This window comes from Phaethon aethereus, assembly GCF_964289735.1.
Source record: "Phaethon aethereus genome assembly, chromosome: 6".
NCBI classification, from domain to species: Eukaryota; Metazoa; Chordata; class Aves; order Phaethontiformes; family Phaethontidae; genus Phaethon; species Phaethon aethereus.
The window spans coordinates 34,188,588-34,213,241 of NC_138580.1; the positions used below are offsets into that span (position 1 = coordinate 34,188,588).

The 24,654-nt window shown below is 43.2% G+C and overlaps 1 protein-coding gene across 2 annotated transcripts in view; it reads left to right on the top strand.

The window, feature by feature from the left end:
- The window catches only part of TMEFF2 (transmembrane protein with EGF like and two follistatin like domains 2), a 130,558-nt gene that overhangs the window by 9,323 nt on the left and 96,581 nt on the right, over positions 1–24,654 (top strand). For both annotated transcript variants that reach the window (XM_082001467.1, XM_082001468.1), the window contains exon 4: positions 1,609–1,635. In XM_082001467.1, coding sequence (XP_081857593.1) covers positions 1,609–1,635 — 27 coding nt within the window. The remainder of the gene's footprint in view (positions 1–1,608; positions 1,636–24,654) is intronic.

The window sequence follows — 24,654 nt, forward strand, 5'->3', positions numbered from 1 at the left end:
TTAAACTTGCCTGCCTACTGGCAGTGGCTGTGTTGGAAGCATTCTCTCTGAAACACATTGTGGATTTTGGAAACAGAGAAGGAAAAAAAAAAGGGGGGGGTGGTTCCTGAAGTCCTGATCATTTGGTCTCTTTTTCCTTCTCCGGAGGAGGAGGCTGAGGGGAGAAGGGACCAGACGTACCTCAGGTTTCCCCCACAGGATGGGGCAAAAGAGCAGGTGTGCAGGACCCCCAGCAGAGACCCCGGGCTGTTGGGAGGTCCAGCTGCGAGCAGCCGTCCTGGCCTCCTGCAAGGGTCTGGGCATCGAAGGACAGGGGCAGGAGGAGAGACACCAAGGTCCTTTTCCTCCAAAGAGCCAGGGTAGTTCATTGCAGGAGGCGGGTGACAGCAGGAGTTCATTTCTTTGTGTTGGGGAGACCTGGCACACCTGGAAAAGCACTGCTTCCCAGAGCCGTGAGGGCATTGTAATGAAGACACCTTCTTTCCTCAGTAGCTCACTTGCGAAAGAGCATCAGGGCAGAAGATCAGATCAGGAAAATGCAGGAAATGGTCACTGGGAAAACACCATCATCTTTTGTTCTCTTTTCCAGCCTCCTTTTGCATCGGTCCCATGCAGTTTTGCTGTGTAAATCCACCATTTTAAGTCATTCTTGTGACAGGTTTATTTAAATAAAGGTTTTCCTTCTTTTTAACTTTGAGCAATGGTGGCATGTCCAAGCCAGTTCAGATCACCCAGGCCTTCCTGTTAGTAAATTAGACATAACAGTTCATAGGGTAATTGGATCCCAAAGCAGCCTTTCCAAGCTCTTTTTATTAAGCTTGATACTGATAAATGGATAACCCCTCCATTAAGGGGGAGGATGGGATGACAACCTCCCTCCCTTCCCTGCAAAAGAAACTCCTCTTATGGATTATTTTTGGTAAACCTACATGTTGTGTGCGTTTCAGTGCTTTGCCTGGCTTAGAAAGTTTCGTAATGAAGCTCTGGGCTTGGCAATTTCGCAATCTTGTGCTTTCTAAATTTGTGACTCTCGTCATTCCAGCCAACAAAACATCAAGCAGAGGCAAAATAAAGCACTCATTTTTGAAACTCAGCAACAACCTCGAGAAAAATGGTGTTTTAATCATTTATCCAGAGACTTTGAGTAATAATAGTTTCAATGGTTTATTCCACCTAGTTATGATCTGATAAGATGTCACTGGTTTATAAAGTTAATGACATGAATTTCCAATTGGTCTGGCCTCAAATGGGTTTAGAAAATTCTCTTTGTTGATGAGGGTTTAGTAGGGGCCAAGTGAAATAACTTTGCGCAACTGTTTGGAACAAAGCTTTATCAGTCTCAGTACAACAAAATGAGACAGAGTCTTATGAGGATGTTGCAGCACTCCAGGGCTTACGTTACTTTAGTTTGATATAGACACTTTAAAGAGAGAGGGTTGAGACACGAGAAAGATGGCTTGAGTGAACTATGTTCAGATTGGATCGCTAGAATTTACCCAGGGATGACATCAAACGCAAGGTACAGTGTTAACTGAACAGTCTTGCTTTGTGTGCTTACAGGACATACTGTAGCACATGAGTATAAATTTCTTCCTGTTCTTTTCTCAGATGCTGGCTCAGGATCTGGGGACGGAGGTAAGAGCCATCTCTTAATATCTTCATGTTTGTATGTACACGTACTGTCTTTCACAATTTCAGATTCTAAGTGGATATGCTTTGCAGTTTAATTGTTACATACTGTCTTTTGTTTAGCTTTTTCTCTGAAAAAAGTGACACACTGCATTTTAGTCAAGCTGGAACCTCATAATGACATGCTGTTTTCTAGGGAAATTCAGAAAGCTGTATTACTTCTAATAGGACTTGGAATTATTCATAGGTTGTGCTAGGAGCTCTATCTCCATCTACTGTTACAGTTGCACTCATTTGTTTTATGTTTAGAGTAGTATTTCTTTTGTTTTTAAAACATGAGCCAAACCCGTAGCTCCTCCTCACTGGAGTATTCAAGCCAAATATTTTGTGGTAATGGAGAGCATTCTTTCAAATACATGAAAAAATGTCACAGGGAAAAAACAATGTGTTTTTAAAAGAACAGCTGCAGCAAAAACGAATGTGGAAATAGTCCAAACCCTTTTCTCCATACAGGGCATACTGTAGAATGTAGGCAAACTTGCATTTAAGTTGGGGTTGTTTGGTGGTTTTTTTTATGTCTTAGGTGCAGTCATTTATAGGTTTGCTCATTTAACACTGGTCCTAGGGCTTGTGACTGATCCTTCTTGGAAGTGTTGGGTCTGGGAGGTGCCCTGCCTCGGGGCAGGGAACATGACTTTTGGGATCTACTTGCATGGTGGGGTTGGTGGGTCAGGCTTCTCTGAGGGCTGGGAGGGCCAGGGCTAGTTTGGGTGGCTATGGAAGGTTGTCCTTAAGAGTCACCCTCATTTCTGCCCAAGCACCCTGAGTAACCTCTAGGAGCCCCACGGCAGGGGAAGGGCAAGGTCAACATCAGGCTGGGATGCTGCTGGGTTCCTCTGGCTGCGGCAGCCACCAGGAGCTGAGCCAGCTTTCTGCATAAGACACAGACAGCAAGTCTGGGCTCTTACCCAGTTTTATGGCTGGTCCTGGCTGGATTCAGGTTTTTCAAATACAGTCCCGTTATTTGACAAAATAGCACCTAGTCCTCATGTAGTTTTGGTAACCAGTATGATAAAGAGTGCAATGTGTAGGTAAAGCATTATTTTTACCTACGAAGTGGTCAACAACATGAGCATGAGGCACCTGCAAGGGACCTGATTTTCCGATATTGGCCTCAGGCTGCTTTCTCGAAATCAGGACACTTTAACATGCTTCAAATCTGACTCCCCAAAACCCACAACCTAAAATATTGCTATTCATTTTCAAAAGCTTTGTCCAGCTATTCCTATTTTACTCTAACGTACTTTTAAATTGTCTTTTTAAACTGCTACACAAAAGAAACTCCTTATTCAGTGCTTAACGGAAATCTGCTATTTAATTTATATTTGTGATAGGATTTTCACACATATGGTCAATAAATCAAATGAAGTCGCACAAAATTCGTCGTATGTACCCAGGAAGACAGTTAAGATTCACAGTTTGTCTTATAACTGGGGAGGTGGGGAAACAAACTTGTCCACTTTCTAAAAGTAATAAATTCCATACTCAAAAGGCATAGGAGTTTAAAAGCATATTCCCAGACAGTTTCATTTTAAAAGCTAAGGTTGGCCAAAACCAAGCAGAACAGGACCTTGGGAAGTGACTGGGCAGATAGTAAGGAAGCAGATTTGTGAAGGAGACAGAACCAAGTTGGTGCATGTGTTTAAAGGTCTACAAAGCTGCCTTGTATTCTTCAAGATTTAGTAGGCAGCTACGACTGTTCTTAAAGTACAAAAGTATATTTATGTGCCCTAAGAAGCTAAATCTGGCCAAGTAAATGTTGTCACTACATCACTCTTTACTAGACATGGTCTTGTTGTAAAAGCTGTAATAAATTTTGGATGTCATCACAGTAAGTCTTGTAAAATCCACTCCAACAATCATGAGTGGGATGTTTTTCTATGAGAAGCCTGAGGTCTTAGGCAATCTTGTATGTTTTCTGTTTTTACGAAAATCTTCCTTTTTTACATTCCTTCAGGCAATCTCGGTTAACAAACTGCTAACTAATGCAGCATTATTTTTTGCAAAACTACAGCCATAGGGCCCCTCCCAGCTGGCTATACCTCTGCCTAAGTCAGGAGAATGGGGCTGTGCTGGACACTGTAGGTGTCAGAGGTGCTGGGTATGTCTGCAGCAAGGTACCTGAGATATCTCGGATGCTGGGAGCTCTTAGGGACAGCCATTCTCTTGCTGATTTGCCCCGTTTCTTGTTGCTGTCAGACTGCCAGCAGGACACAGGCTAGCACAGTGCTTTGGCATTGCTGTTTGCTGTGTGTTGCATCTAGATATGTTGTGTTTTCAGAGCTGACAGACCTTCTGGCAAGATTCAGGTTTGTGTGACTGTTGCGGTCTGTCTTCGGGAGATCCCTTGCATCTGGGGAGACCCAGGCTGGGAGCCCTGGGGGACTGCTATGGGCACAGGCAGGCTGAGCAATGCCTCCTGGGCATGGATTAGGAGTCTCTGGTTAAAAGAACAGAGTGGATGGACTTCTACTTGGAGGCACCTGTAAGGGCTGATCCTTCAGTCTGAATTGCTGAGGACTGTCCTTAGCAGCAGGAATCTCTGCTTCTCAGCACTTGTAGGCCGGTCTTATTCAATATCTGGCCGGTCTTATTCAATATCTTTATTGATGATCTGGATGAGGGAATCGAGTGCTCCCTCAGTAAGTTTGCAGATGACACCAAGTTGGGTGGGAGTGTTGATCTGCTGGAGGGTAGGGGAGCTCTGCAGAGGGATCTGGACAGGCTGGATCGATGGGCAGAGGCCAACTGTATGAGGTTTAATAAGGCCAAGTGCCGGGTCCTGCACTTGGGTCACAACAACCCCATGCAATGCTACAGGCTTGGGGAGGAGTGGCTGGAGAGCAGCCCGGCAGAAAGGGACCTGGGGGTGCTGGTTGACAGCCGGCTGAACGTGAGCCGGCAGTGTGCCCAGGTGGCCAAGAAGGCCAACAGCGTCCTGGCCTGTATCAGGAATAGTGTGGCCAGCAGGAGTAGGGAAGTGATTGTGCCCCTGTACTCGGCACTGGTGAGGCCGCACCTTGAATCCTGTGTTCAGTTTTGGGCCCCTCACTACAAGAAGGATGTTGAGGTGCTGGAGTGTGTCCAGAGAAGGGCAACAAAGCTGGTGAGGGGTCTGGAGCACAAGTCTTATGAGGAGCGGCTGAGGGAACTGGGGTTGTTTAGTCTGGAGAAGAGGAGGCTGAGAGGAGACCTTATCGCTCTCTACAACTACCTGAAAGGGGGTTGTGGCGACAAGGGTGTTGGTCTCTTCTCCCAAGTAACTAGTGATAGGACAAGAGGAAGTGGCCTCAAGTTGCAGGAGGGGAGGTTTAGATTGGATATTAGGAAAAATTTCTTCACTGAGAGGGTGGTCAGGCATTGGAACAGGCTGCCCAGGGAGGTGGTGGAGTCGCCATCTCTGGAAGTGTTTAAAAAACGTGTGGATGTGGCGCTTCAGGACATGGTTTAGGGGATATGGTGGTGCTGGATTAATGGTTGGACTTGATGATCTTAAAGGTCCTTTCCAACCTAGTGATTCTGTGATTCTGTGAAAAGGATGTTGCTTCTTACTGGAGCCCCTCCGTATTACTCCCATGGGTTCTCTTAGTGTTTTTTTTTTTCTCACTCCACAAGCTGTGAGATGAGGGAACCAGCTTTTCAACAGAGTTGTATCTCATGGTTGGATTTCTTTGGTCTCATAAGGTACGCATCTAATAGGGAATTAACTCAAATTGCAAACTAGTAGAGGACATCATGTTTTCCTGGTTCTTGGAACATAGCAAGTTTCTTGCTCTAAGGTGGTTTCCCCCATGACTGATAGCAGTTCAGGTCTCAGTGCTGCTTCTCCCTCAGTTGAGCTCTTGTCAAGTGAAGTTGTAGAATCATAGAATTATTTAGGTTGGAAAAGACCTTTAAGAGCATTGAGTTCAGCTGTAAACCTAACACTGCCAACTGGTTGATGCTTCAGAAATTGCTCGAAAGAGGTTGGTGCAATGGCCAGACATACGCAAACACACCGGGTGGTCACACAAGCCTCATTTCCTCAGGAAACTGGATAGAGCAGGAACAGTATGGCCAGAGGCTGTGCTTTGCCTGCCACGTTTCCCTTCTGCGCGTTCCTACCTGGGTTTGCAGAGAAGCCTCCTCAATTTATTATTTAGGATTTGGGGTTTTCTGCTTTACTGTCAGGGATGCTGGGATCAGAGGGGTCCCAGATTCTTAGTACTTTAATGATCATGAGGGCTTTCCAGAGGTGATTTAATCCTTTATGCAGCAATAGTGTACAAAAGTCCCCTTGTTTGTAAAGTGATGGGAGAATTTTAATCTCATTTGATTACTGAGCATTTACTTTTGGGGTTATCCAGTAAATGGGTAAGAACAGTAGGTGTTCAAGTTTCTTACTGCAGAAGACAGTTTTCCCCTGTAAATGAAGACTGAAAATGCAGAATCGAGAGCCGTTTTTGTTTTGATTGCAGAAGCTGGGAGTATGGTGTGGAATTATTTAAAAACCCATATCCCAGAAAGATACTAATCAATGGCAGAAAGAATGAATGTGAAAGAGTTTATACAGAGAGTAATTTAAAGAGATTCCATTCATTTTCATCTACGCTGTTCTCTAGACAACTGGGTTTTTTAAGAATGCAATGATTCATGTTTTGGTCTTGAGCAGCTTCATAATGAATCCTTGCTCGTTTCCTAGCTTCCTTCAAACAGCGACAAACTCAAGATGCAGTATTTCATTATAGCTCTTAATGTGCTAAGAACATCTCTCCTTGGTTTCTTTTTTACACTGAACACTTCTTTTCCCCTTCCTGCATTATCTGTATTCTTAGCTCTGTTGATTGGCTTGCATTCATAGTCTGATGGGTTTACTGGGGGGGCCTATCACACTAGGTGTTTCTGTGATCCCCAGCATGGCAGTGCTTAGGCACCTACATTGAATTAACTTCAGAGCCTCATTCAATTTCCATTCAAGTCCTACTGGCTTCAATAGGGGCCCCTGGGTACACAGATCTTATCCTAGTTTGATTTTTCTTAATTCTTTATGATTGAGACTAAAGCAGAATGAAAAAACAAGTCATAATTCATCCGTATCATCATCACCGTTTATTTTACAGTAGCATCTAGAGGCGCTAATTATAAGATTAGGACTCCGGTGTGGTACATCCTGATACCATGAGGCACTTCTTCACAGTGAGGGAGAGAAGAAAATCTGTGAAGCAGAGTCTGGATAGCCAAGTTGGGCTAAAGGCTGGAAGTCGCATCCCACTTCAGCGGCTGAATTGGGAATAACACATGCCACTTCAGAGCCAAACCAGTGCGGCGTCTGTGGAACCCTGCTGTGTGTCAGCAGGCCCATCTGTAATCCAGAAAGAATGGGAGATTATACTGTTCTTAAAGTTATTTCTAATTTGCCACTGGGAGACACACCTGGAAATAAACAACCTCACAAGCCATCTTCCCCCCCCGCCGCCTGTCTGTCTCTCTTTTTGCCTGTGTATTTTAAGGGTGAGGATGGCTGGCTTGTTTGTTCTTTCGGTTTATCCCTTCAGTCTTATCCAGAAAGATTGAAGTCCTGCAGCTCTTTGTAGGTTCCAGCATGTAGATTTCATGATAGATTGGGAATTCTGTTCTGCCTTTCCTCTTGGCTTAGAGATGTGTGAGTAAACACATAGATATTACAAAATCTGTATGGAGCAGCAGTCATCTTGAAACACTACCCCAGAGAAAACAGGGAGGAAAAAATTAATACTTTGAAGCCTAAGTTATTTTTTAAGGCAAACTGTAATGCAGCAGTTGTATCTTTTTTTTTTTTTTTCTTTAATCAACAGGCAAATGGCTACTTTGACCCGATTGCTTTTGTACTTGTGTCCGTGTTGGTTTTGTATGACTAACTTGAATTCAGCAGCTCTGCTACTTTTCCATCCATTTCCTTTTCTGCTTTGCTACAAGGTTGATTGATGGGCAGGGCTATGCAGAACACAATGAATATTGCTGTAAACACTGTCCTAGCAATCACACTTGAGCCAAAATACACTGTAAAACCTGGAGTGTATATTGGTTTGAATGAAGCAGTGTATAAAATGCAATGCCGATAAACACACACATACACAGATGTTCTCAATATACGGGAAAATACTGGGAGTGTTCTCGTTTAACCTCTGAAAGAAATGGAATTCATATTCTGAGCTACAGATCCTGTCCTTTCTTTGCCCAAATGTAATGGGTGATACAGGCTTCTCTCATGTGAATTTAGAATATCTCCTGACCCCATGTGCTATCAACTGCAATAAGGCAATAGGAAAGCTTCTTCTACTCTAATTTCATTTGGGAGATATAATTTAAAGCAGCATCAGAAGGTACAGAATTAACTATAAGCAACGTGCACTGCCTGGGTAAATACCTCTGGAGGGAATGTTTAAATCCTAAATGATTGACCCGACTGTGGATGGTCAAATATACATCTCCTTTGTTAAACAGGTTTTTACCTTGTTAACCTCAGCATGGCACTGAGCCCAAACCAATAAGCTCTTTGAAAGGCTGGGTTTATTAGCTCAGGCTCTTCACTGTCCTAACATGATTACATGACTTCTAGTTCAGGGCTGGTGCGTATCTGACCTATAAAAGAGTTAGGTCAGGCAAAGGCCGTTAACATCTCTTCATGGCCTTTAAAAATTAGGAAAGGGTGAAGTTCCTATGTTTTTGTTGACTAGATGAGAAGCGCTTGGGCATTTGCAAGTGCTGAATTTTTAGCCCCCCCCCCTGCCCCATGGGCATTTTGGGCTAGATGGGATGTATTGGCGGTTTTAGAAATCCTAGCAAGGTATGGGAATAACAGGAATACCAGCTTTTAGATTCCTCTTAGGCTCTCATTTGAGCTAAGTGCTGAGCTAATCGACCCTGCCTGACTGAGATGTTCCAGCAAATCCCTACAGCTCCTATGGACTTCGAAGCTCTGCAGGCTTATATATAAAATACCAATCTGGCAGATACTGGTTTTGGATTTAGTTGCCTGGGTTCTGCCTATGTTTTGCTTGCTGCTTCTGAAGTTAGAATGCAAAAATCCCATGAAAAATGATGCGTTTTATTCCTGTGCTTGTTTTGTTATTAATGGGCCAAAGTCCTTGCTGTGTTCTTGGTGTGAATGCACAGCTCCCCTCAAGCAGTCTGTCAACACTGAGAAATACCATGGGAAAGAGTTCACCCATAGTGAATGATTGGTGGCCCATTTTCAGCCAAGCATGCAAACCCCAAGAAAATTAACAGAAGATGCCATAAAGATCCCCAGACTTGTAGGTGGGAAGTAGGAATGACATCCATCCATAGCCTCTTTCCTAAATTATCCAATCTTTTATGGTTTTTTAGCACTTCTTTTAAGTAGTACAGAGCTATGCAAGGAGACTGTGAATGGAAGGTGCTCATCTACATCAAAAAATACTGAGGGTGCTCTGCTTTTGCTTTAAAAGTCAAAATTGCATGTCCACATCAAAACGAAGCACAAAAATCCAAAATATGCTGTTTAATTATGTGCAATCTGTAAACCTACAAATAAATAAGTATCAAACCAGCAAACAAATCCTATGATACTCCAGCAAACAGATTAAAAGGGGGCATCTGATCACAAATACTCATTTATTGGTCTGTTATTGTAAACACAGCAAGAGAGAGACGTGGACTAGATTTGTCTGCTACATCTCTGTAAACCTGGATTAATAATCCCTGTGATAAATGTGGAGTCACTGGAGATTAGCTATGATGACTAGAGGCGAATCTAGCCCACTGTTTCGCTTTCCTATGCAGGGAGTTCTTCCATGGGGAAGAAAAATGCTTCTCACGCTTTGAAATGGCTCTATTGCGCTTACGAGCACCTTACTTAATGGGGTAAGAGCACATGTTCAAGCACATGCTTAATTTTTATTACATGCTTAAATGCCATTGACTTTACTGTTTTCTTTTGAATGTGGACATCTTGCAAAAGTGGGACCTGAGGCAGCCTGGAGTGACCAGAACTACTTCAGGTCCTTGTGCATCTCTTGGTTATATATTCTGTGGCTTAGTGATTGAAGAAGCTGATTCACTATGCGCTTTCTTTGAACTGTTTTTGGCGTGACATAGGATTTTGTTAGATGCTCTCATGAGATCGTAAAAAGAACAAATGAGACGAAAACTGCCAAGTCTCTCAAGGTTCATGTACTCGCTATTCTTTAACTCTTGCATTTCGGATCTCAGCTGCATCTGGCATATTTAATATATTCTGCATTGGATGTTTACAATTCCTTTTGTCCAAGAGGCTTTTTTTTCTTTCAGAGATTGGGAAATAAACCAGAAATTTTGCCTGCTGTCTTTGAAGTCAGTGGGAATTTATTGTCAAGGAAAGGCATGATTGATTCCCAGACGGTTAAACTGGAGATTGGCACCTACCTTATGTAAATGCACATACAGGACAAGTTTAGTGAGTGTGGTGCAAGCCCAAGAATCCAGAACAATTCATAATCAAATCCAGACAAGTTAAAATTTTATGGTACAGCGCTACCAGTTCTTAAGACGTTGCCACAAGTCTTTCAGCTGAGGTTTTGGAATAGTGTTATAGAAGATGCTTAGTTTTTCATTTAAAACAAACACATAAAATGTTTTTACTCCTTGTTGCTCAGGAGAATACTTGAATAAAAGCCCAAAATACTCAACAATAGGGAGAACTCCAAATTGCATTTTGAAAATATCATGATTCGGGGAAGAAGATGTCAGAACTTCTCCATGATATTTCACATGCTTTTTTTAATGCCTTGGATTTCTTGATCTCATTTGTTCTAGCTGCATGGGAGTTAGATAATGATGGTGCCTATTTAAACCCCTTAAAGAAGCACCTACTGAAGCAGGACCCTCAGCAGCTCCAAATATCTTGCAGGCAGGAGTTACAAGAGAACTAGTTAAGGGGCTTTAAAGTTGTTTTTTGATAACTTTGAGAACATGGGAAAGTTCTAAAGGTCTGAGACAACATAGAGGAGTGGGTATTAAAAAGGGCAGGGGAAAAAAGTCCAGATATTTATAGGCCTGTCAATCTGACATTGATTGAGGTAAAGCAGCACATGCAGACCCGGACCTGCTTAATAACGAAATAAATGAGAACTAATGCTGAGCAGTATGGGCTGGTGTAATAGATTTTGTCAGCTAATTGAAATGTTATTTATGAAGCTACAAGTTTGCTTGATAAAGACAACAGTATTGATGTGGTGTACGTGGATGTCAGTGAAGTATTGGGCGTGACACTATGATTAAGGAACAAGAATCATGCAAAATTAACGCAGTACACAATTAGTGGAGTAAAAACTGCCTTTCACAATGTAATTATAAGTGGATTTATCATTATTAGGTGGACAGCACAGGGATCAGCCTTATGCTATTTATTTATTATACCGGTGACCTAGGGGGGCACATACTTTCCTCATTGATAAGTTCTCAGCAGATATAACTGGGGAAGTGAGAAACGAACAGTTTGCTGACACAACCCAATCTGATGTACTAGGTACGCTCGTGCAAGAGCAGGCCTTCTGATATGGCCAAACATAAAGCCACAACTGTAGAACAAAGACAGGAAACCAGAGGAGCAAGGTGGGGAAAGCCCTCTGGAAAGAATGATGCTACAAAGAAAGCTGGAACCTTGGTAGTTAGTGGGCTTGTGAAAGTCCTCTGCAAACACATAGGGCCACCATTATCCTGGGTGGTAGCCTTACCTGCTTAAGAAGCAGACTCTTGAGCAGGGGTAAGGATGTCAAATTACCACCACCTTTAGCAGAGGTGGTGCCTGCAGCTCCAAAGGTACTGACAAGCAAGGGAGAAGGCTGTGCACAGCCAAGGGCGCTGGCTGGCAAGCAAGCTTTGCCGTGAAAGCTTTGACGCCCTTAGCTTTGTCAAGGGAAAGGAAAGGGGCGCGTAGGTCATGATCAGCACGTACCAGTGTGGGGAACACAAATGAGCAGCAGGGCTCTTTATGCTGACAGACAAAGGTCTAATGAGATGCCAGGCTGGCAATTAAAGCTAGACAAACTCAGAGTAAAGTTTAGATGCCTTTTTGTAAATGAAGGCAATAGCACATAGAAGTAAGTGATTAAAAGTTACGTAAGACTCTGTGTCACTTGAGGATTTGATACTCGGCTGTCTAGATTGCTCTGCTCAACCTAGGATGAATTTGAAAGTCTGGGGCCTCTGTCGCATGGGAGGTCACAACAGATGCTTGGTGGACCCTTAATTCTTGGTACCATAAATTAGTTTACACATGAAGTAGGCTGGGATTAGCCTATTTTGTTCAGCAAGATTTCTGCATTAAGCAGTCCAGAAAGAGATTGATTATGTGAATATGTTTTTTCATTTCAAAATCCACACAAGTGCCCTCTCCCATCTCACTGTGTACATTTACATATGCAGGTAATGGAAGAGATGTGGGCTTTAGTAGCAAGTGGAAAACCTCATGCATAATGCTCTGCTAATTGCTCTGTATTTAAAAATAGGCCACACTACACTGCATTTCATCCTAAGACTTTATGTTGTCTGGCACTGGGTAACTTCAGCAGCTCCCAATCTCATCTGAGTTATGACAGGCCCCTTTGGGCTCCTCTGTCCTGCAGTACCGCTCAGATTCCCAGCGTACTTACTGGTCAACCCCAAGCTGGTGCTTGAAGAGAGTCCTGAGGAAGAGTAGGATCACCATCTGTCTCTGGGGAGTCTGTGCAGGATCCTTCTCCTTCCCATTTCTCCTGGTGTAAGGGGGCGAGAGCAGAGGGGAGGATCACACCCAAAGAGCTCTGAAGTTGGAACCCATATTGGTCATGATTAAATATAATTTTTATCTATTATTACAAAGAACCTCCCTGGCTTTGATGTATTAGTGTAACGTGATGGGTTTGTGAGGTGAGAGAGAAGGTATCAGAGTAGGCTGTAATTGCTTTGGCTCATACATGTCGTCCACTAGTTTCAGAGAGGCATCTTCATCTTTGTAGTAATAGAGCCTTGATAAACAAATAACTTACTCTTTTGTACAGTGCCTGAGATTTTCATCAAAAGAGGAGGAAGCCAGTTATATAAATCACAAGGCCAGTGCAGGACAAGTCCATGCTGTAATTCATTTAGACAAATGTTGAAGTAAATTGATGGACTCAGGTTTGGTTAAATTAGTGGCCTTTTGAAAAATGACTTGTCCTGTGTGTACAATTTTTCAGTCTGTTTACATCTAATTAGCCATTCAGATTGGCTAAAATTAAGCAATGTCACTTGTATCTTTACCTCTGAATACATTACAATAAAATAGGCTCTTTTATAATCTCTTCAGCAAGTGGCTTGGAGCACTGGCATAGTGTGATCTGAGGGCATATAGAAGATCAGTCTGTAACATGGAATCGAATATAATCAAGCTGCAGTCTCACAACTGTAGCGAATAGTCTATAGCATCTCTCTTGCACTGATTCAAAGAGGGCGCAAGTTTTTCCATCATCTTCTCCCACAACTCCTTTCCAGTAGGTTTGCCTGGCTGTCTGGGGCATGGAGTTGGGGTGGCTACCCCTGTACACTGGCATCTTTACCTGTTTCGCTATTGATTCCTGCATGCTAGATATTCCTCCCTGGAGACAACTTGAACAGCTTGAAATCTAAAAACTGACTGCTGCAATGTCAGGTTTCTAATTCTGCGGCTCAGCTGACAGCTCTGGAAAGTCCCTATCAAAGGCGAAAAATACAACACTCTTCAGCAGACTTTGTTCTGCCACCATACGGCCCCAGTTCTATTTTACTGCTCCAAAGCCTACAGGCTTTCACATGTTTCTGACCAAAAATTCTGCTGTTAGTATGTAAGCTTCTCAGCAATTAAGCTGTGCTTATTTCTGCATCAGTGCTTTTAGACCGTGACCAGCAAGCAGCACCCTCTCTACAGCAGCAGCAGTTTAGTTCTCATGCTTAGCATGGCTACACATCTAAGGAGATTTTGGCGCAGGTTTCTCTCAAATATTTTTAAAAGTTTTTGTTAGTCTTTCTTCCTTGGCTCTCTGAAGGCTTTTGCTAGCAATGTGCAGAGCACTCCTCTGCCCTTGTGTAGCAATCCCCGAGACATAAGGATTTGAGTACTTGCCAAACCGTGAGCTTTCCCATAGTGAGTATAAGGTGCTGTCACCTGGCTCCCGCCTCCAGCTCCCTACTGCATGGCACGGCGGTGCTGTCCCCTCTCGGCTGGCCACTCGGCCCCGAAGCACGTGCGTCGTGGAGTATGGGCAGGTTCCCCTACCCCATTTGTGTGAGGAGCTTCGGTGGGGCCGTGGCCCACCTCCTTGGTGTCCCATCTCTCGTCCTATGACCTGATGTGCCAGGATCGGTGATGATGCGCCTGAGTAGGTGTGCTGGAACTGAGAGCTCAGTGGCTCAGGACTGCAGGGGCAGGGCCCTGTCGCTCACTCGAGTGCCACAGAAGGAGCAGAAGGGGACCTTTAAAAGCTGGCAGGAGCCTTGCCCTGTGAAGCCTTTGCAGGCAGCGCTGGAGAGGCTCAGCAGGCAACTTGGTGACAACGGCGCTCGTGGCGAAGATGGCCTGGCTGAGCCATCCGTGTGCAGGAACTGGGCCAGGAGCTTCCATCCGGACAACAGCAGTGAAAAGGCAAGCTGACACCTGCCCATGCACCTTTGTCATCATAACCCCTCCTGACCCAGCTCCCTCAGGTGCTGCCCGCAGCTGGTCGCTGCTCATTATGTTTCCCAAAAGAAGCTGAGGGTGCTCAGCCAGTTACGAGGTCAAACCGTGAGACCTCAGGTGCCGGCGCCGTGCCCAGCTTGGCTCCATCCTTGCTGTCGGAGCTCCTTCTGGCTTCACCCTGGAGTCTCTCCCCTCCTGCCCCGGGGGTGGTGACTGTCCCCCTGCCGTGGCAGTGGTGGCTGGGCCAGGCAGGGTTCCCTTGTGTCAGCAGGGGGAGCTCACATCTTGCCTGTGCTGTGGGTCCCGGAAAAATGCGCATGGGTATTTTCCTTCAATTTTTCATTTACCCTTCACACAGTGTACTCTATCAGGCTGTATCCTGTGGGGTGAATCAGACCTGAGGCCCTCGATCTCAACACTTCAGCATTCTCCTAAAGGTGAGGGTGGCAAATGCCAAAGTGGTATCTATAGGCGGCAGCGATAATGTTGTTTGGAAAAAGAGAGCATTTTACATGGAGAGGAACTCTTCTAATCAATAGAGTAAATCTGTGTCTGAACCCGTTAGTGTTCAGGATTTGGGTTGGAAAGCTGCAGCATGCTCTAGGTCCTCTGCTATAAGGTGCTTTTTTCTGGGTGTCTTTAGCTGGATGACAGGTGCTTTTGGGCTGAAATTTTCCTTATTGTTCAGGAGGATTTTCTTGGATTCTTCTTCTGTTTGAAAACGATACCACGAGCCATTTTTGAACTGATGATAGTACATATGAAGTAAAAGGTTTTGTTTTTAAGACATTGGTTCTTACTGTTTAAACAGCAGTTTTAATAGGCATGAGCTAGCGCTGGGCAGTCTTCAACAGGATTTTCTGTGTTTTCTTTGTGCCTATCCATCTACTCTCTACCTGAGGTTTAAGTACCTCCTTTCCATCTCAACTCCTGTGCTACAACACTTATTGGTTAAAAGAGATGCTCTTGATTTCACTGAGCAGTCAGGCAATTGTGTTAAATTAAGCCTGTTTTACAGGCGTCAACTAGATGGAGAATAATCTAATTTTGTTACAATCTCAAGCCAGTGCCAGGGCAGACAAAAAAGTACCCTTAATTTGGAAGTAATTATAATGCTGAGAAAATCCATCTGTAATTTATGTATTGGAAATAATATCTAAAGTAATTTTTTAGAGCATTATAAACACATAACACAAGAAGGTTCAAAGTTGAAAAACAAATGAGAAGAAGCCTCTAAACATAGTAGCCTGGAAATGCAGCATGCTGCTTCATCATATTTTCCTGTCTTCACCTTTAGGTCTTCCTGCTTCATTCCTTTTCAGCGTAATTCATAGAAAGGAGAGATTTTGCTTTGTCTTAACTAAGGAATTGAACAGCTGCAAGAGGCAGGAAAAACGGTGGCACAAACAATCTTTCATCCTATTTCATGAGAGATTTCAGAAGTGCCGGCTTTCTTGAAGAGATTACTTGTGCAATCTGTGTAATTAGGAATATGCACCTCCATTTGTCTTGGGCAATACATGGTGGTGAGGCATATAATCCCTGTTTTCTCCCTTTCTGTAAAAGTGTCGTGACTGAAGGATTGGGGCCTCAGAAAGTCATCCCTGCTGTTTCTGTGTTTAATGGCATTGTAGAACTAACTAATGGTATGCTATTAATTTGAAGGGATGTAGAGGGAACATGAGATCCTCAGCAGACTCTGATCTGACAACAGGTGAACAGCATGGAGAGCTGTCAGATTGCACAAGTTGCTAAGGTCAGGTTAAATTAGTGCCCACCTGCTTGTACGGTGTAGTATGTGCTAGCACGTATGATACAAGTGTCACTTTGTAAATCCCTGCAAATTCCAGACTTAAATTAATGGCACAGAGAAGTCATTTAGCTGTGTCACTTGTCAAGTGGCAGTGTCTTGGAAGGGGACTGTCAATGAAAATTCTTTGTGTTTTTTAGGACGTGGTGTCATTTTTAGTGTCATTCGTAAGGGGGTTAGACTTCTTTCAGCTTGATGTCTCAGCTGAGCTTACGAACATGCTGCAAGTTCCAGCAGCCCTCATCTTCTTTACATCCCACAAGGATAAATTGTGATGAAGGTGCCATCATCTCATGGAGACAAAAGTAAGCATATTCTCCTGGTCATGTATATATGTAAGGAAAAGAAGGAGAAGATGTCACAGGGCACCCTGGCCTGGTGATCAGCTTTTGGGAATGCCGCTCAGGAGTGCATGTTGAGTATCTCCAACAGAGGCAGTGAAGGAATACACTGAAGCACAGAAGAAAGAACCAGTAGCAACTGGGGAAAGCTCTTTCCCCTTACTATGGTTGCATTGTTATTGTCTGAAAAGATTAGTGCCAGAGGGCTTCATAAAAGACAGCAATCCTGAAAATGTAGTGGAGAAGGTTGTGTTACAGAACTTCTCTTCCTTCAAGGTAAGCTGTCGCACAAGGCTGCTGTAACGCAGCTCTTGGCAGTAGCAGCCGGTTATGCCACCAACACTGTTGGGACAAATGCAATGTTTTACCAGTGGCAGCCAGCAGATGCTTTGTGTAAACCTTAGGCTGCTGCTAGCCAGATTAATTTTTGATATATCTTACATTGCATTGTCTTTAAACAAATATGTTTAGAATAATAATCCTCTGCTAGCTTGGGTTTCTTCAAAGTGCACAACAAAGATTCCCCTGTGTTGAAGGAAGGGTGAAATTTGTGTTTTTTAAGAGCTCCCATTGTAATTGCCAATTCACCATATAGTTTACAGGCATTGTAAAGGATTAGCAACAGAGTATTCCAGAGGTGCTCTTCAGTTGTCATCCTACAGCTGACAATGTCAATTGAGGGAGGAGAGTGTAGGTATGAAATGCAAATAAGCCAAAGAGAGTGAAAATGTTGCTTTCTTCTTTGGCTTGTCTTTTGAAAATGCAAGATATAATTTCTGATCTTTTAAACCTACCCATGAATGAAAGTGTGTCAGTGAGCGCTCCAAAACATTTGGCTACTAGTGTCTCCTATGTAGAGCCCTTTCTGCCTATGAAAAGCTGCGCCTCTGCTTTTATGCTCAGAACAGTAATACTGTAAAAAATTCAAGCTTTCAAGCCAACCACAGTATCCTGTGATGAAAAGAAGAGGAAGGTCAGTGAAGTTTGTTCTTGATCAGAAACAAGCCCAACCGATGCTCAGAAAACTGAAATGGTAGACTAAGCCATGCTCATGTGTGGCAAACGCAATCAAGCTTTTCACTCGTTTCAGCTGCTTCTGGACAATTCTTTTTATCTAGATCTAGTCTTCAGCTGGCTTTAATTGAGAAGCTGGTCTTGCTAATGAATTTGTATAAGTTTACTGGCCCTAGCAGTTTTCACTGTAATGCACTCAGTATATTATATTAAAAATGTATATCACAACTGAAGCAGTTTTGTAAAACAAGCTTTAATGCAGCATCTGCTTATTTGTGCCTTGGGGATGTGAGGGAGCAGCAAACTGCTTACTGCTTGAGAAATCAGCACACCACCACAGGCGTTGCTCTGGTGTTAGAAGTCGGGGCAGTGCCTTAATCTGGATGCGGATCAAATTGGTGTGTTGATAATTAGAAGACAATAAGCCTGCATGAAATTGAACCAAGATGTATTAAAATCAGGTAGTAATTCTCCTTAATGCTGACTGGAAGTAAGCCATGTCGGAAGGTAACCAGAATGCATTATTGTTTGCCATTATAAAAAGGTCCATTTAAATAGCTCTCTGTCACCTAGGGCTATTTAACCTTTTGTAGGTATGAGCATTACAAGGGAGCCTAATGCATATTTTGTGTGCATTATTGTGCATAAATGCATGCCTACGATTTTTATGTGCCTGTGTACATATTTATCATGAATCTGACCGGGGTCAGTGTATTTCCAAATCATGTCACTGGTGATAGCCGGGAGCAGCTGTTTCCAAAGAAGGTGAAAGAAGCTTCATCCTTGAGCTACCCTAGTGGGAAACCGCTTGCTAAAACCCACCAACGGGTGCTTGGCTTGTGCATCAAGATGGGAGTGTAAATGTGAACATGAATGGTCTCGTATAAAAAAATGTGTTTGTATGTGAGAATCAGCTGTGAATACACCTAAATGCTGAGGTCTGGCGATATAATAATGAGGTTAATAGTGATCCTTTTGCTGGAATGAAACCTATTTCCCTGGACGTCCTCTTTCTTGGCATTCTGAAAGGCAAACACGAGGCCCTTCAGGACATGGAGGACCCTCCTCTGTGCCGGTCCTTATTTCGTTTGCCTCTGCCTGCTCCTTTCAACTTTACCTCCCTTGTAAAAGGTATGTGTCCTTTTAGGGAAGCACTTCTATGCTTGAGAACATTTATTTTTTTCCTCAGCATTTCAACTTGGCCATTTCCTCCCTCTGCTTTTTGTATGCTATTTTCTATGCTAATTGGACATTATTAGTTTTATTTATAAGGAGTACTGTTACTAATTGTTAGATGATTGACTGCGATGCGTTCCCATAACCTGACATAACTGCCTGCAGTTTGCCTTCTCTTTTAATAACGCTTCCTTCAAAACATATGAACTCATATGCTCAGTTGATCAGTAACTAAAAGGAAGAAACTAAGGCAGCGTGTGAAAGCTCGTAAGTACGCCTATGAGCTCTCTCTTGGTCTGATCAGCAACCTTATGGTGGGTTTAATTTGGAAATCATTATTTGGACAAAACTGGGGCAGAGCTGAATCTCAGCTGGTCCTGAATAACTTCACAAGCATCAGCCTTTCAGTGTCTGTGCAGCTCTGAGAGCAGGTGCACTGTTGATTTACAGGCCGAGGTAACTGGAACCTCAGATCTATACCTAATTTTGCACTGCCTCAATGATCACTGTTAAAAAAACTGAGTGGGTGCCTTAGCATCGCTCAGGCAGCAGGGCAGGAGACACGTCCTGTGGAGCTTGGCCTCCTTTGGGTAGTGACACCAAAGTAATGGAGAGAAAAGAAGAAACTTCCCATTGACCTCACTCCTGTTCTTGGCTCCAGAGCACCACTTCAAGTGGCGGTAGCAATATGGGGCAGAGCATTAAGAGAAAGTGTTGTTTCTGGTTGCATTTATGGTGTTTATTCAACTGTCAAAAACATCACTAGAAGCCCTTGCTGAAACTAAAGGTGTTTCTGTGCTGCTTACCTAAGCAGAAGAATAGGGCAGATTTTTAATAGCCTTCATCTGCTCCATGCCAGGGCGGTTTGGGTGCAGGCTAATAGACAGGACCAGTGACATCGGTTGGAAGTTTGTAACTTCCAAGGCTGCAACCCTAGGAGCAAATCCAGTCGTATAGCTCTGCCTGAAACCTGAGATCTAAATTAATTCATCTACCCAGCCACGGAGGTATGTAGGCATTTAATGCTTTCCCTGATCATGTAATAGTGCAAAAGGCAATACAAGCAGTCTGAAACTTGGATCCCTGAAGTCTGATGCCTCAGGAGATGCCTCTAAGTATTTATTCAAATGCTTACAGACCATTTGGTCAAGTGTTTACACAACAACTGAACTCCTGAAAATATGCTAACTGTTTCTCATCCATACCGTCTTGAAAAAAATTGTGAGGTAGCCTCATCAGATAGAATGGCTTGTGCCATTCCTCAGCAGGTTCTGGATTCAGAGATGACTAGCGCTCAGTGCCTTCTGTTTAAAAGCATTTAAATGGCTGATCCTTTTCCTGCTTTGCTCTTCTGGAAGCTCTCTTTCTTTAAATTTAAGGGTAAAGATTGAGGTACTCTGTGGCTATTGCTTAGACCAGTAACAGAAAGAGAAAAGAGCTCTGTGAGTGTCAGGTTTTGTATATGTAGCACATAATATATGGACATACAATATATAAGATTGGGTTATTTATATTTTTTAAAAAATCAGAATAATTGGTTCATTTATTTTACAGGCATGGAAAGCAGGATCTTTCTCTTTTGTTTCTTTTTTTTTCTTAAGGCCTGCAGTATACACAGACTGTGAAAACCTGCATTATTAAAATTGACAATCACAATAATGCTCTGAAATCCATGGGAAGAGGCTCTGATGATTGAAAAGCCAAGGAAATCATCAGTAGTCAAGGGCAGACAGGGATCCTAAAGGGATTCCAGCTAGTAGAGAAGGAATAATACACTAAGAAGTAACAAATGGAATTAATTGGTTCTTCAAGTAGAACAGTTACAGGAGGAAGGAGGATTATACATATGTATTATTATTTAAATAATGTGAATGAATAGAGGGCTCCAGACCTGCGGGTAGCACACAAACACTACCAAGAGACCCTGGGCTGCTGAAATAAATCTGCATTGTAACTGGGCAAGGAAAGAGAAGAACAAGGTACAGTAGCTCCGCTTGAACTTATTTCAACTGCTGATGAATTTGTTAAAACGTTAGACCTTCAGGTTTCAAAATCACATTTTTTAACACTGAAAAGTTACATTTGTTTTTCATTTGTTTGTTTATTCAGGGGTCCTTGGCTGCTCTGAAATAAGCAGCTTCAGAGTCGGAATTCTGCAAGCCTGACATTTAAATGGCAGTTTCAGTTGCATGCAATTTTCTTCTTCAGTTCTTTTGGGAGTGTTTTAGTGTCCTATTGCGCAGCGACTGTACTACAAACTAACGTCTGCATACTGTGGATTGCATGTCCTCCTGCGTTTTGTCCCTGGCTCTAGGTGGGAGTTCTGTGTGGGAAGCTTATAAGAGTTGAGAGATGTTGTTGTTTGTAGTTTGGCTGTGTGCTTTTTAAGTATGAAGGTATTGGATAAACATAAAATAGTGTTCTAATTGTGAAGTGGAACATCTTCAACAAATTTTAAGTCAGAAACTTGTCATAGCAGCTATACTATTTCCATTAGAGGAAATCCCTATAGCATCTTCCAAATAGACTCCGTGTGTTTCTCCTAAAAGACATAAACCAACTTTTTGCTTTTCTCAGCTCTTATAATTATCACGGATAAAAATGTTCAAGTTTTCAACAAGCCTTTCTGTTGGAGTGCAGATGTGATTCTTGGTGACTCAAACATTTCCCAGAACTTAGTTACCCTCTGTGTAATTATTCCAAAGAATTATCCTTCCAAAATTAGAAGAAAAAACCATGTAATTACAACCGCAATATTAACATACTTAATGTCTGCCTAATGTCTGAGCATCAAGTCAGAGGCTGTATTTTCAAGCAATATACATACTGTAAGCAAAATGAATTGGGACCTGCAGTTTCTTGAACAAAGATGCTAAATATATGAGCTCTGCATCATTCATGCCATGATTGGCCATGGAACTTGAAGAGAAACTGAGGAAAGTAACGTTTCTTTCTAATTACTCTTTCTCTACCCTCTTTCTCCTTTACATATTGATCCATCTGTTTTGTCAAGCACAGCAATCTCGGCTCATCTCACTGTGGGCTGCTGAGGTCCTGCCCTGCATTTTGCTGGCCTTGCTGTTTTCCGGGCCCCTCGCTGCGCGGTTTCAGTACACCGCCCAGCAGAAAACAGCTCGTGCGTCCGTGGCTTCGTCCTCTGCTGACTGTGGCAGTGAAGTGGCTCAGCACAGGGCCTGGCACGGGCCAAAAGCACCTCAGGGAAGGGGCTGAGGAAGGGCAGCTGCCCACTTTCCCTAGTGGGACGGCAGTGGAGCTAGAGAGGATAGGTGAACCTGTCTCTGATGCTATGCTGCATGGTTAAAGAGTGGTCTGCAGGCATCATGGTTGTCAGTCCCACTTCTCTCTTCCTTACAGAAGAATTTGCTTTTTAATTGGAGCGAGTGTTGTACCTACCAGCCCTGGACTTTTGTGGAAAAAGGGGAGCAGGAGACTGGTCAGGCCAGAGATGTATATATTAGCAACAGTGGTAGAAGAAGAGATGCTGTTGAAAGCCCTAGAGATGCATTTTAAGAGGTTGGTTAAATAGAAACACTAGAGCCTTGGATAAAGTCAGGTTTCATAAAATGCGCATCAATTGTGTGTGGTTTTTTTTTTAAATATAGCACCTGATTCAACTGCCTCTTTTTTCAAGAGAACTTTGTTTTGTGCTTTATACTTCTTAGTAGCTAATTTCACTGCACCTATTTAAAAATGAGTTTTCAGAGTGCTCAGCCTGATTAAATCGTGCTGTACTTTTGTTTGCAAGGAGCTGTGAGAGCTGGAGCGAATGGAAAGGAAAGCAGCACATTCATATACGTGGTAGAAAATTTAACTTGCAGCACGGTGTTACATTTATGTGACGTGACATGTGAATCAAATGTACTATTTTTACAGCATGTATTAAATGTGAAATTGTGACTGGTGTTAGTCAGAGCAGTGCCAGAACTCCTGCCAATGTGCCATGTAATTTTGTTTTAAGAATGAAAGGTCTTGAATGGGAACCCTGTATTTCCAGCAAATTTATTCCATTTGTCTAGGGTCAGCTGTGCCCATAGGTCAATGCCCTCTTTTTGTTTGATTTCTTCTTTACACGACATTTGATTTCATCTCAGAATATGAGCAGTGAAACCTCGATGGCTTCTGCGGTTGTAAAATCATGTGCAGCGCAAGGGAATGTCCCTTTTGTACAGTGTGCTCCACATCTTCAACCAATGTTGACTGAAGTTGCTGGAACTGTGTTGATGTATGTAAGCAGAGGAAGAGCCTAACGCAGGAGGCGTAGTTGGTCAGCAGCACCCTTGGCTATGAAATGATCCCTCCCAAAAGCAGAATGGGAGTTGGGTTGGAATTCATGCCAAAAATCATGGTACTAGTCTACACTGCAGACCTGGGACAGGGGTGCGTTGTGGTGATTTGTCCCAGAGCATGGTAAGTAGTTTGTGGATGCCTAACTTGAGCCATTGCGAAGGGACCTGTTTTGCCAGAAAATTTCAGAATTCAGAGGAATCGGCTCCTGAAAGTCATGTCATGCTGTGCCAAGGAAAACGCCTGTCCATTTTTAAAACGTGGGCATGGCTTTGATCCTCCTTCGTCAGAACAAGGTGATTAACACCAGGGACAGACTGACACTTGAGGAAAGGAGAATCATGATGACCATCAAACTCCTGTGGGCCCCCGCTAGCTGCCACCACTCGCTGCAGCAGGGGCAGGTCTGGCGGCAGAGGAGCAGCAATGAGTCACTGTTCTGGCTAATTGGGGTCTGTCAAGTCCAAGTACAAAACAGGATCGCTGTGGAGAAAAGGAGGCAATAGACAGACGAGCTCAGTGAAAATAAGTGAGGGGGATTTAATATCTACCTCATGAAGTGTTTCTCATCTCATCATGTTCACCTAAAGTTCCTATCTCTAAAAATCCAAAACCCAAAAAACCCCACAAATATAACTTATGATTTCAGGGAATTATTTTATTGTAATTATAGCTAATCCAATTAAAGGTGATTTGTAATGACTGCAAATTAATTACAGAAATACTGGATTTAATGAGTGGATTACTATTTGTTTTGATGAAAGAGAAAATGCAAATACCAAGGTGGAATATTTAGTTCACTTAGATCATGCTGAGCTCAATATTGCTGGATTTACAGAGCCATTTGTTTCCAAAACGAGGGAGAGCATAGTCACAGCTGAACACATTGATACAAATATCAAGCGCTCTTTCCTTTCAAAAGAGTGTTATCTGTACGACGGGGTCAGACTTTCTTGATTTCCTTGTAATGGAAATCAAATGTGATGTCTGAGGTCAGAACTTGGTGTGATGCATTGGAAAGTAGAGAAGTATCTTTTTTTTTTTTTTTGTAGGTTTTAATCTAATTTTCAGTAAAAGCTTGCCTTGTACATAGGGTGCTGCTTGACAAGAAGCTTCTCTACGTACCATGTACCTTTTCTCCCATTCAGCAACCAGCCAAGCCATTGCTGGCTTGACTGATCCAGTTGTGGCCTGATCCTGCAGCTGGTAGGACACATGGAGAAATGAAGAAGCATGTATATGTGATCAGGCCGGGCAGCTGACAGCCCAGCAAAACCAAGGTGCGAGGCAGTGGTTGCTGGCTCTGTGTGGTGGTGAGCAGTCAGGAGACAAGGCCTTATACTGACATCACAAGGTGGTAAAATACATATGTGCGTTGCATCCCTCAGCCCTGAAGCAAAGGCAGATGCAGGACTAAGCCGTCCAGGGCTTTGCTGGGCAGCATTTTGTGTGAAGGTGTTGGCTGGGGGACACAAAGCAGGTATCACAGCTCTGCTTCTGTGCCCTCCTAATCGGAAGTAGTGTGAGGTTATCCTGCTTCGTATGAGACTGAAACACAGGAGTATTAAAAGGCTAGCACTGAGGGCTGCTTGTGTGTGTTGAAGGTGGAAGAAACGCTTGTTGATAAGGTTCAAGTCTCGGGAAGTCAACAGGTTTGTAAAGCCAAG